General features: G+C 33.7%; 1 protein-coding gene across 6 annotated transcripts in view; it reads right to left on the bottom strand.

Moving 5' to 3' along the window:
- CCDC7 (coiled-coil domain containing 7) overlaps positions 1 to 14,014 on the bottom strand; it is a 117,172-nt gene that overhangs the window by 57,366 nt on the left and 45,792 nt on the right. For all 6 annotated transcript variants that reach the window (XM_074193121.1, XM_074193117.1, XM_074193120.1 and 3 more), the window contains 3 exons: positions 12,109 to 12,164; positions 4,391 to 4,465; positions 1,745 to 1,820 (listed from right to left, as the gene is read on the bottom strand). In XM_074193121.1, the coding sequence (XP_074049222.1) occupies positions 1,745 to 1,820; positions 4,391 to 4,465; positions 12,109 to 12,164 (207 nt within the window). The remainder of the gene's footprint in view (positions 1 to 1,744; positions 1,821 to 4,390; positions 4,466 to 12,108; positions 12,165 to 14,014) is intronic.

The following is a 14,014-nucleotide window of genomic DNA, read 5'->3' as shown; positions in this document are numbered from 1 at the left end:
TGTGTTTCTAACTATATTTCCATGGTATTTGAATTCATTCTGATCACTGACAGTCTTTTTGCTTTGACCTGGAAGCTTTGAAATTTGGCTATATTGTTCCTGGGAATTTTTATTTTGAGAGTTCTTTCTACTTCCAGTTTGACCTCTGAGATCTCTAAGAGTGGAATAATTTGGCTAGCACAATTTGTGAAGTAAGGAGGGAAGAGTTTTGACATGAGGTTTTATATTGGTAGCCTAGAGGAAAAACCCCAGATTTTCTCAACATGGGAAAAGTAATTAGCTAAGATTGCACTGCTGACTCATCTCCATAGGATTCTGTCTCCCATGCCAAAAAAATCTTTTCATCCTGGAAGTTCACTTCGTTCCTGGACTACCTCTCACATTTTCCTCAGACTTAAAGTACTCTCTGTTCCTGTGATATCTCCCTCTGACTGGCTGGTTCCTCCCAGAACCTCTATTTTAGGGAGATGATCCAGGCCAACCATCCCTTTATTCCTTTCCAGGCTATATTACTAAATTATCTGTCATTCTCTACCATTTCTTTCCCTCCCCTCCCCCTCCCCTTACACTGATTTTCAGCTTCTCCTATTTTATATCTTTCTGTTTATATTTCTATTTCCAGCTCTGAGAACAGGGCCTTGAAACTAAGTAAACTTATTGACTCACTAATTCTTCAAGATCTGGGCAGTCTATGATTTCTTGAAATATGGTATCGAAGTTCTTTCTTTGGTTGAATTTCAGGTAGTTGATCACTGATTCTTAAATTTTTCTCCACTCCAATCCATCCTCCACCCAGCAGTCACCTATCTGCCTAAAGCACAGGTTTGACCATATCACATATACCCTGCCATCCCAATCTCCCATTCAAAGACCTCCAGTAGTTCCCTTTTTCGTCCAGAATGAAATATAAAGTCCTACATTTGACTCCTTTCTCTCCAGGTTTCTAACACCTTTCTGTAACTCAGGGACACTGGCCTCCTTGCTGCTCCTTCTCCTGATGCTCCATCTCCTAAATGAGTCCATAACCCTTTCCCTCTTTCTCTCCTTGGTTTCCTTCAAGTCTCAGCTCAAGGTCAACCTTCCTTCATTGAGGTGCCTTCCCTCCAAGCCAAGCTCCGAAGCTGTTTAGTATCTTTCTCTCCCATGAGAGCTCCCATATGAGCTCCTTGATAATAAGAATTTTTTTTATCTTTCTATCTCCTGTGCTTAGTTCTGTAAGTGCCTAATAAATGCTAGTTGACTGACTGGTTCATCTCTAAAATGAGGAGATTGAACTCACTGTTCTCTAAGGTTCATTGCAGCCCTAGATTTATGATCTGTGACATGTTAACAAATAGAGCATTATTCTGCCATTAAAAATAATAAATATAATGTGGGACATTTAGAGAAGTCTCTCTGGATACAGTAAAATACAAAAAATAGAAATGATCATGATTTATATACATTATAGTTAAGCAAAAGTTGCATTTATACAATCAATAAAGTATCTAAACAGATTATAGTCTATTATTTTTTGTTTCTGTTCTTGTTTCTTGTTTTATTATGAAAATGATACAACAGAATGAGAAAGATGCTAGAAATACAATTAATACTACCAGTCATTAAAAAATTTAGTTATTTGGGGTGGGGGAAGCTAGGCAGCCTCAGGCATTTAATAATTACCTAGCTATGTGACCTTGGGCAAGTCACTTAATCCCATTACCTTCCCAAAAAATATATAGTTATTTGAATAATTAAAGCTTACTGTTGCAGTTTATATGCCTGTTTTTCAATTATTTTAAACATTTCTTGAAACTGAAGATCCTTCGGTTCAGTAGATTCTGAAGGGCAACAATGAAGATCAAAAATGTTAAAGGCTTAATAAATATCCTATCTCACAAGGAGAAGGGGATGAATCCTGTAATAAACTCATTTGGTGATAAAATAAGCAAAACTAGACATATAGGCAGAGAAGATGATGAGCCTCAATTCAGGGCAAAGGATGTGGTGTTCTGCCTTTGCTATGACTTTCTGGGCCTTGTGCAAATTAGAACGATTCCCCATTTCAAAACCTTAACAGGGCAGAGTCTCTATAATATCCCGAAAATTATTCCTAGATGCAACTTGGTAGCCAAGAATAAAACAAAACAAAACAAAAAACACAACCCTCAGAAATGCAGTAATCTCTGTCTCCAGAGAAACAGTAGAACTAATGATCCCCTCTTTGTCTTGGCTTAAGTTCAGTATCTAACCATTCCATACCTAATTTGTCTGACCTATCTATTTTCTCTTCCCTTTTTATCATCTAACTGATCTAGACTTTTACCCTCTCTACAATCTTGAACTTTGAAAAGGGCAGTAGATTTGAAGGTGTATTCAATTTTGCTAACAATTGATTCAAGTTCTAATTTTGCTAATTACTTATATATCTCTACAATCTTAGGTTAAATCATAACCTCTCTAGGCTTCAATTTCATGAAACAACTGGTTTTACCTTGATGGACACTACTTCTACTGAGGTTTAGTTAAGAGAAATAAATGAGGATATTGTCACCACACTCCAACTGTTGTCTTGAATGGGTCTCACTTTTGGGGAAGACAACAAGGTGCCCCAGAGGCAGGATTCTGAGTCAGGTGTGACTCCAATGACTGAGTAGCATTTCTCAACCATCTCCATTAGATGATTTGATCCTTTCAATGAGGGTGTCTTTTCCTTGAATCCACAAAGAACTTCATCAAATGAGTCAAAAAACAACATTTGGAAGGAGAAATGATAAGTTCTGTGAGTTAATGTACATCCATAAAGAACTTGTTTGACTTAACTTCTTATCTTTCTGACAAAATATCAGGAGACATTTTTGTTATCAGGAGAATGTCACAGAAATAATATACAGATAGCTTAAGCAAGGCATGTGACAAAGACTTTTTTTGCTCATTGACTGACTTTCATGATATCCTTTTGGACAAGATGGAAAGAAGGGGGCTGGAAAAGAGTACAATTAGTACAACTTGGAAAGGTCAGACCCAAAGAAGAATCGGGAGGACTGTTTTGCAAAGGATTTATCATCAGGTGGGTAGGTTAGATATCCTTTAAAGTCATCCATCAGGGTCAATATCAACTCTGAAATTCAATGATTTCATGATTTAATTAATTTTGAATGGAAAGATATTATTAGAAAGTATATTACAAATAGCTCATTTGAGTCTCAACAACATTTTAAGGTAGGCTGGGCAAGTATTATTATCATTAAGGAATAGATGAGGAAATTGGGATTGAAAGATTTTAAGTGAATTGACCAAGGCTCCATAGCTAGGAAGTGGCAAAACTAAATCTTAAATCCATATACTGATTTGGTATGTCATCCCATCATTACATTCTTTGGTAATTAGACTCATATTTTTCTTTTTTAAAATTTTATTTAAGACAATGGGGTTAAGACTGATTTGCCCAACATCACACAGCTAGGTAATTATTAAGTGTATGAGGTCAGATTTGAAGTTAAATCCTCCTGACTCCAGGGCCAGTGCTCTATCCACTGTGCTACCTTTTTGCCCTAAGACTCATAAAATTCCAAAGCAGGATGGGCCATAAGAGGTCATCAAGGGCAACCTATAAATGATTAAGTATGCCATCTACACCCAAGTTCCTCATTTTACAAATGAGGAAACTGAAGGTCAGAATGATTGTGTAACCTGACAAAGGTCCCACAACTAATTAATGGCAAAACTGTATCCTGACTCACAAAGTTCAGATTACTATTGTCTTATACAAAAATTTAAATTTATTTTTTCCCAAATACATATAGTCTTTAACTTACATTTTTTCTAAGACTTTTAGTTCTACATTTTTCTCCCTCCCTCCCTTCCTTCCCTCTCCCCTTCCCTTGAAAGCAAGTAATCTGATATAGGTTATATATGTATAGCTATCAAACAAATAATTTAAAAGGTATTGAGGCACAACTTTCTCAATCTTTTTACTAAGTATATTTTCTATCTTACATGGCTATTCATTAAACCATAAAGTGCTATATACATAGGTGAGTTATTATCATTGAAAATGTAATTATTAAAACTGGCATGATTGTAAACTACAAAGCTAGGGCATCTCAGTGCAGTTGTCAGACTGCTGGTCCTAAAGTCAAGAAATCTCATCTTCCTGTCTTCAAATCTGACCTCAGAAACTAGCTGTGAGACCCTGGGCAAGTCACTTCACCCTGTTTTCCTCAGTTACTCATCTATAAAATCAGCTGGAGAAGGAAAGAGTAAATTACTCCAGACTCTTTGCCAAGAAAACCTTGAGTTTTATAACCAATAAAGTTTCACACAACAGAAACAACCAAATAACAAAAAAATTCAGAGTTAAGTGTATTCAACAAATATAATTAGCATGGCAATACATTTTTAAACTCACCTGTTAAAAACAATTTATCTGCAATGTCCATGATATTTTCTATGAACTCATTATTTACAAAATTGGCATTAAAGTCTGGAAGAAAATGAAATAAAATTTGTTTTATTAATATTTCCAATTTTCTAATAGTAATTATAGAATAGGGAATGGATTTGTGATTTTACTGGTATAGAAAACTTCTAGTGTAACCTTTCCTACAACTTTCAATCCACAACACCATCCTAATCCTGTTATAGGGTTTATTAAAGAAATAAAAGCTGAGGTCCTTATGTTAATAGGATTTATACTCTCATTGGAAAGGTAAGATTAATGTATATGAAGGAAAGACTAATACAGGATAACCTATGTTTTGAGTGTCTGAGAGGTTATAATGGGATATATAGAAAAGAGACTTCAGAGGAGGTGAACATTGAAGAATGATTCTTCTCTTCTGGAGAAAAGAAGAAGAGACATTTTATTGGGGGGTTTTTTGGTTTGTTTTTCTGTTTGTTTTGCTAGGCAATGGAGCTAAGTGACTTGCCCAAGGTCACACAGTTAGGTAATAATTAAGTGTCTGAGGTCGGGTTTGAACTTAGGTCCTCCTGACTCCAGGACCATGTACTGCGCCACCTAGCTTTCCCCCAGAAGAGACATTTTAAAGAAATAAGGCAATATGAACCCCCCAAAAAATCAAGGCAAAGGAATAATAGAAATGGTACTAGAAAGTGTCCCAGAATCTCCAGAATCAAACTTACAGAATCATTTGCAGGATCATCATTCATTTCCTCACAGTTAACCATTATTTCCAAAGGGATCCATTTCCAGGATCCATTTCTCTACTCTCTCTGCTTCTTTACACTAGTGATCTCCTACATTGGAGCGGAATCAAATAATTTCCAAACTTCATCAGTCAGAAAACATCTCCTGGGTCCTTACCTTTGGCAAACATCAACTCTTTCCTGAATTTACTGTTTTCCAAGCTCTAATCTTGTTACTTTGATTTAATGGGATTGATTTTTCCCAATACAGATACTATAAACAGCATTGCTTCTTAGCATTGAAACAAGGAAAAGTGATGAATATATTAAAAAATTATGAAGTATGGGGAAAATGTCTGTGCCATCACAAACCAGAAATAATACCCCCAAACCATACTCCAATGCAATATCTTAAATTTAAAAATTAAAGATGGTCTATTGAGTTCACCAGCAAAGAAGCCGACCACAAGGAGATTCACTCCCTAAAGGAACAAAAAGACAAAGCTTATAGAGGTTCCAATTTAGGCATGAAGTGAATTAAGTATGGGATACCTCAGGATTGGACAAGACTACTGCTAGGGGAGGTGTGGGGTCTTGAAGGGTAGGAATAAGGTAGGTGGTATCCTTTGGGCAAGCCAGATGCTGGTGGGGAGCAATAGGGGAGGCTAGCTATCTCTTATAACACACTAATTTCAGGAGTAAGGAAAGTCATAGACATGAGTGGATGTTACAATACAAATAAAAGTCAGGGTAAGATAGAAGAACTGCAGACAAAATGGATTGAGTTGCCATAGTTTTCCTTGCTACCCACAGTTTCCCCTTTGGAAACCACTGAAAGCTTCACAATTTTTTTTTAACAATTTCTAAATCATTATCGATCCAAACAGCTTATAGAATAGTAAATAGGTTCATAATATACAGAGAACTAATAAAACAAGCAAAATTATAAGAGAATGAATGAATGAAGAAATCCAATATAGTTGTATCTCTCAAACATCTCTGTATGGATCAGGACAAGTTTGTTAAAGTATTTCCTTGACCAGGTTCCAGGTCACTTATGGAGGTTCTCTGTATAATATTTCTAAAGACTTCTAGGAATAAGATTTAGTCTAGCTTAATAAAACCTGACAAAACTTAATCAGTTTAGCTTTCTGGTAATTAGTTCAGGTGGTGATTACCAGTTCAAACCTTGTGGAGCTAATCTTATAAGCATCAGAGTCATAGGAAGAACATCAAGTAGGTTATGCAATGAGGAAATTTATATCTGTACTTTATTATGGCAATTCAGAGTGCTTGGGCATTGCCACAAGAGTCATTGCATTTTTTTTAAATTACAGTTTTATCTGACAAGATTAGAGGTATTTGATGCGAAAGGAAAGAAAGATATGATTCTAATGTCAGAAGAATATGATTGTAACAACTGATCCTCTAGGTCAAAGCCTAAGGGCACAGAATTAATTAACATAGTTATAATAGGTTAAAACATGCTTAAATTCTACTTAATTTCAGGTTGCAGTTGATTTTTTGAACAATCATATAGCTAAGTTTTATATTATTCACAGGGCATCATAATCTATCTCAGACTTAACAGATGGGAAACATTCCTGTTCAAAAAAGAAATAACACAATGGGAAAATTGAGTCAAGAGGATTCTACCTGATTCTATACAAAATCATCCCTTCACCTTTTCCAAAGACATCTACCTATGGCAGTTCTCAGATCACTCCCTTTAAGTAGCTCATGACATTCCCTTTGAATGATGGCTTACTGACTTAATGATAATTCAGGCATTTATACTTGAATTCAAAACTCAGATCAATATAAAATTCCAGTCCCAAGAGATTTTGCCTCAAATATTCAGTTTCACTAATCATAGATTAGGGCTAGATAGATACATTCTTATTATTTCTTTCATGTTGTTGTATTAACAATTAACAATAAAAAGTTTACTAGGCTTTTCTGAAAAAAATTCACTCAATATCCTTTTCTTCTTCTTAGTCTTCTTTTATTGGGGAGTTTAAACCCATCCTGGTATAAAATCAATCATTAGCAATTAATATTTAGATTCTGAAATTCCACAAAGATGGTTGGTTGGTTGGTTCTTGTCCTTTGTTATCAAAGAAGACCAAAATGACATCATTGTTTGAGACAAATTACAATGTGTCTGACTGTGGCTGATCTGAGAGAGTACACTCAAAAGTCTGGCCACTTCCAGGTATAATTTCATAATTTTCATAATCACAAATCATCAAATAAATTACTTCTATGCTATAAGCAAACTTGGAAATTTCTCCTTCCACTTCATCAAAGGGCATTTGTGATGGAAAAAGGGATTCCAATTCCTCAGTAAGCCAGTTCATTAGTTTAGAATCTCACAATATTTAGCAAGTTCTTTTACAGGATATTTTATGACTTTGCTCAACAGAAGGTCCCAAAGAACCTGACAAACTTAGAAATAAGGAGATTTTTACATCTTTTTTCCTCCCTTTTCCCATAAGTAATTATTAATCTTCCCTTTCAAAATATATTAAATTAAATATATGATGAAGTTTAATATTATGACAACAGCTTCTAAACACAAGTAATAATTTCACAATATCCAGATCAAAAGAAGTTATATTTTCCTATAAAACTGCATCATCTTCTTAATAATATTTCTAATGCAATGTTTTTCCAATATTCCCCAATAAAAGAAAATTTAGAAACTAATAAAATATATATTTTAAACAAAAATAATAAAATTAAAGAAAATTATATTTAAAACATGAAACAAAGCTCACTCCAAGTCAGATAACATCGATTAAGTTGAATACCTCTCCAAATTATCTTACACAGAAAATTACTTCATTTTGTCATAAAATTTTGGCATTTTATATTGATTACATTCAAGACCAGTTGTAATTTTGCAGAGTCTAAACATAATGCCTTCATTACAAATATTAAATATATTTTTCATTTACTTAAAGAGAGTCAAACATCACAATTAACCAAACAGAAGAACCTATTTCATTTCACATCTGGATCTATTATTATAATATCATAGAGAATCTCAATTTTCTCCAGAACCATTCACGACCAATACTTCACATTATATGGCTCATTACATTCAATTAGTATAATGACAAAGTTTTAAATTAATCTAGTTTGGGGCCCATGAGAATTTTGTGTGTTCCTCACATATAACTAGAATATACCCTTCTTATAGGCCTAATTAGGACAGACTTTTGGCAAACTGTTCTCAAATTATTTCAAGTTGCAATTATATTTCTCTATTTTCCATATCATAAAGAATAACCTCATAAAGTTTCTCATCTTCTTATCTCAAGGAAATAAAAAAACCTACCTCAACCCTCTTTTCAAACTTCAAATGCTTTACTTTCAAACCTTCCACTCCAATTTTAATTTTCAGCACCTTCTCTTCACATCCTTTCATGCTTAAAATATTCTTCCTTTTTTCTTTTTATTTCCTTTCAATGGGCTTTGATTTAAGTCCTTCAGAACTTTCCCTTTTTTTCTTTCACATTCTGATTTGATACTTCTTTTTCTTCTATTTTCATAATTCCATTTCATCTTTATTTCCTAGTCATATCCCAAACTATAGAACTTCACTTTATTCAATTTCTCCTTTACAATGCTACCCAAGTTTTTATTATGCAACTTTCTTTTGAAAGTTCTGAAAGGTGTACAGAAAAATTTTCATTCTTTATATCCTTTTTCCCTTAGTTGATTAGAAAACAATCAGTAGGCTTTTACCAGGACCCAAAAAAACAGACAATGCTAGTAGTAACATTCTCGATTTTACACAAATACAAACACTTAAACTGACAGATAGTAGGATTTGCTGGAAAAGTCTTTTTCAATTAATCCAGAGAAACTGTTTTTCTAGATCAGGGCAGTAGATCACCTAGATCACCCACCTGAGTACATGTACTCACCTGGTTCTCAACTACTCCAAGTGGAGGTGCTTGCGGCATTCCCAGATGATGACCCCTAGAATTTCACTGCTCCATCCATCCAACCCCAACCCTACCACCATTTACTATGGGTAAAATGATTGGGGCCACCACAAATCAGAACCAGAACTAAGACCAAAACCCCAAAATCAAATCCCAACACAATACCATAAATTCAGGAATCAACAAGGGATTGTTGAGTTGGCCACTAAGAAAGCCCCTCTCATATGAAGAAACAAAAGGACAAAGTTTATAGAGGTTTTGATTTAGGTAGGAAGTAAACTGGTATATGAAGATCTCAGGATTGGACAAAACTATTTCTAGCAAGGTAGAAATAGAAGAGATGGCATCTTGACTGGGAAATTAAGCATTTGCACTCTCTTTAAGACCACATCTGAAATATTATAACATAACTAGCTGAAAAATGATTATTCAGTCTTTTCTTCTTACTGTTGTTCAATTGACCAAAAGATGTAGTAAGTAAAAGATCCCCACTATACTTACCATTTGGTGAATATTAAAAGCATTTGATTCAATAGAACAAATGCCTGCCAAAAGAATCTTTTCCAAGAAGATATTTCTCCTATCAAAACCATTCTGAAACTTATAACATAAACATAATCTTGTTTAATAACCCTCTGACTATAAGAAATGCAAGGCATCACATCTTTGTTAAGTGGAGGCACTACAGTGGAGTCAAGTAAGACTTGGAGACTGGTAAGGTCCTCCAGATGGTCCTGTTTTCAGATGACCTGTTCTGGTCACATAAAGTCATGAAGCACTGCAATAACTCCTAAAAACAGATCCATAGCAATTCAAAAGTTTGGTCTGACATCCACACAGAAAAGATCAAGTAGATGAAGAAAGTCTATTGACCAAATCTTGACATATAGTTGAACTGGCTATAAAGCTTTTCTAACATTATTCCTATTTAGAACAAATAATAGAAATGAACAAAAGGTCAATAATCTTATTTTTCCTGGATGCTTTGCTTTCTTGATTGCCACATTACATTTGTCCACTAAAAATCTCACTGACTACTGACAGCTTGTGAGTTCTTCCAACAAACTCAGAATTTTTTTAAATGACTAAACAAATCTTAAAATAACCAGAAGGCCCCACTCTACCAGGCCTGGTTCAATTTACACACAATGCTGGTTTATTTAAGGCTTACCCACCCCTAGTTCTGGTTAGAATAGGATTATGAAACTTCCTAATTATCTTGAGCATTAGCTCCATATTGCTATACTTTCCAATCCAAAAACACTTTCTCCTTGTCAGAGAAAAAAGAAGTAAAATTAAAGCGGCACTAACCTCCTCTGTTATTAGTCATAAAAATCTCATTTACCCCAAGTCTTAATTCTTCTTGGTTCTCTTTTCCAAGTATTTAAAAATCTTTTTACCTTTTTCTTTACGAATCTTATTCTGGTCTCACATTGTTATTCTTACAATACCATGCCACTTTTTTATTCACCCATTCCTTGCCTTTGTTTTCATCTTTCACTTATGCCTCTTAAAAACATAAATGGTTCCCTGTGTAATTAATTCACAACACTTTCCTTAGGATCTTTCAGATAGTAAGATGTTAGCCATGAGCCAGAAAAGTAAGAAGTTCACCAAAAATCACTTTTTGTATCAAAAGATAACCTCTGGCCTAAGGATATAGACTATGTAAAGCTTTTTGGAACCCAGGTAGCCTAATGACCTGCTTTATCCTTTACTACCTGAGTGACTCAAATCAAAAACAAGGAGAAAAGCAGACCACCCAAGACAGCAAGTTAATAGACATTGCAAGCTTTCAAAAAAAAAAAACTTCCCTTGGGTTTAAATTTCCTTGTGTCTAACTAGATGGAATCATAAATAATTCAAGATCCATTCTCATGATTAACAACAATTCTAAGGCATAAACAAGACAGCTGTCAAATACACAGAAAATAGATTAGTTCTAGGTTATTCAAAACCATTTCCAAGGGTTGCTGAGGTAAACAGGATTTTCTGCAAAAGATAGTGTTCATAAAAACAGAGTAGGAAAAGGATACATAGGACAATTAACAAATGAACAATGTAGGACCAAACTGTTAAGTAAACTGAGAGGTACACTCAGGGAAATTGATTTCACTAACTAGTTTTCAAAGACTTTGTGTCTTGAAACTACAATGTATAGAGCTAGCAGCTCTGCCTATTCAATCATAAAGTCAAAGCTAGCTTCTTTCTTCCAAATGATGGGCAGCCATATCGAGGTATTGGGAGCCACCCTTTCAACTAATTTTGTCAGTGAATACATGCTTGGGGTTTTACATTAAAATGAAAATTCCTTTTCCAAAGTCATTAATAGAGAAGAGTCACATTTTTGATGGAAGCCAAAATATTGATGATCAATGTGTATGTTATTTCTATATGCTCAATATGGACTATATTTTCATCTGAGGATCAGCCTAGCTAAATTTAAAGTCTTATCATAAGACTGATCACAGGACATTAAACTCTTTTGGCAACAGCAACTCACCAAAGACCTTCTGCCAAGGGATTAAAAGCTAACAATCAAAATTGGTGGATATTATATTCATATCCCTGAAATCATCTATTCCTAAAATAAAGAAGTATGGATTAATTTACAATTGTTTTCAAGAAATCTGTATGTGATTTAGTTAAGTGCAATCTGTCATGTGATACTAGTCTTTTGTCACAGGATTCCTGAGGTTTAAAAAACTGGTTCCAATAGGGAATTTGGGGGGGGGGGGATCTCACTCAAAGTTGTGGTAGAATTTTACTAAGACAATTCGGAGCAAATTTTGTCATCAAAGATATTACAGAGGAAAATTCATACTTCTCTTAATATTTAGCTAATTATATAAATATCATTTAATATTTTATAAGTCTATAAATTTGGGCTTTAACTATTTTTTACAAAGTTTTACAGTAATTTATCATTCTATTTTATATTATCATAGAAAAAGTCAATTATTTTTATAACTTTTACTAATGATTTTTACCAAAATTTTTAAACAATATTAATAAAAATTATCACCTTCAATCATCTTCTTTATGTCTTCATAAATTTCACTTTGTTCTCTTTGTCTTTCCCTGCCAAAGTTTATCACAATGAAACCTAATTTAATATATAAATATTATGAGTTGAAGTTACATTTAACTGTGCTTGTTCATTCTTAAAAGTTCTATGAGTATCTGATTACAAAAGTGAAAAATTACATTGTTTAATGAGAATTCTGTTATATAGTAATTTTTATCTTAATAACATTTTGTTTTTCCATTTTTTTGATTTCCATTTTTGAAAAAGAATAATCAAATGAGTAACAAGTAAAACTTAGTAAGCTATAAAGTCAAATGGTTAATCCAACCTGTAAGTCAAAAACAAGAATGCAAAAAATAAATAATGGCGAGTGTGAGGTCAATGGGAACAGAAAACTTATTGTCAATGAATAATTTTAATAACACTTGAAAAATCAAAACTAAAACTCAAAATTAAATTAAGCAACTCTTTACAATTTCATGATTTGAATCAAGGATTTGAATATGCAGGCAAGATTTTTTTTCTTTTTTGCCTCTCATACTTTGTTAAGTTAATGGGAAAAGGGAGCTTGAGATTTCCAGTCAACAAGAATCTAGAAAATCTTAGCTGTTCACTGATTGATTTTGCTTTACCCTGTTAAATCTTTTTTTTTAACTTATTCCTACCTAATTTCTACTGAGTAGGATATCTCTCTACAGGTGTGGAAAGAAAATGTTTTAGATAAGGTTGATGTAATTTAGTAATTTAGTTGATGTAATTTGTTTGAAAAAGTAAATTCTAAGTGGATAACTAATCAAGAGATTAGTTAGAGAATAAACAAAACAGAAAGAGGACATATTAGTAATATGATTAGTAATCATTTATTGATTCATTCATTTATTAATATGATTAGTAATCATTTATTGATTCATTCATTTATTCAATTAATATTTAGAGAGTGGATACCATCTACACCATCTTCTTTTGAAAACTGTAGAGAATACCAAAAATGTACATAGTTTCTACCCTCAAAAAGAACTTACAGTCTCATTAGGAAGACAATATATACACTTGGAAAATTAACAAAGAGGAGTAAATGCTTAAGTGGCAATCTAGATGGGACAACAACAGCAGGTAGGAGTTAAAAAAAAAGGATAAGGACAATACTGGGGTGAGCACCTAAAAGACAACAAGAAATTAAAACACAAAGCCTCAATAAAAACTTTAAGGATGAGAATGTCCCAAGTTAAGAGTTTTAACTAAGTTAAACTAGGCAGAATACTTAAATAAAGTTATTAGGAGTGTGTCTGGAGTATGTAGACAAATTGTTCTGTTTCCTTAACATCAATTCGGAAGACATTTCATGAAAATCTAACAGGTGTTAAGCATACTCACCTGGGGAGGTTGAGGGGGAGAGTCAGGAAATAAATAATGAAAGAGAAAAGGAGACAAAGGGAAGAAGGGGAAGAATCAGGAAGAAAGAGTGCCACTAAAGGAGAAAGGAATATTCAAAAGATGGGAATGGTCACTAGTGTTAAAATCTGCTGAAAGAACAAGGAGGATTAAGAGTGAAAAAATGCTATCAAATTGAAAGAAGAAACTAAAGGCATGAAAACCAAGTCAATTCAAAAGTTCAGATAGTTCAGATGAAAAATAAGGGTCTAACCTGGGTAGCAGCAGTATGAATGAAAAGGAGGGGAATGGATAGGGGATACTTTTGATCTGTCATATCTTTCTATTGTTCAGGGTGTTTACAAAGTGAATATTCTGCTTTGTTTTTTTCACAAATACCTTAGATGTCTCTTTTGTGGAATGTTCATTATTTTTTGAGGATGATTAGTCTTGATGGGCAAATCATTTTGAGATTACAGCATGAGTTCCTTGCTTTTCAGAATATACTATTACATTCTCTTCTTCAGTTTTT

Source organism: Macrotis lagotis, chromosome 7, assembly GCF_037893015.1.
Source record: "Macrotis lagotis isolate mMagLag1 chromosome 7, bilby.v1.9.chrom.fasta, whole genome shotgun sequence".
Lineage (NCBI taxonomy): Eukaryota > Metazoa > Chordata > Mammalia > Peramelemorphia > Peramelidae > Macrotis > Macrotis lagotis.
The sequence above is the reverse complement of the archived record's forward strand: the minus strand, read 5'-3'. Positions and strand labels throughout refer to the sequence as shown.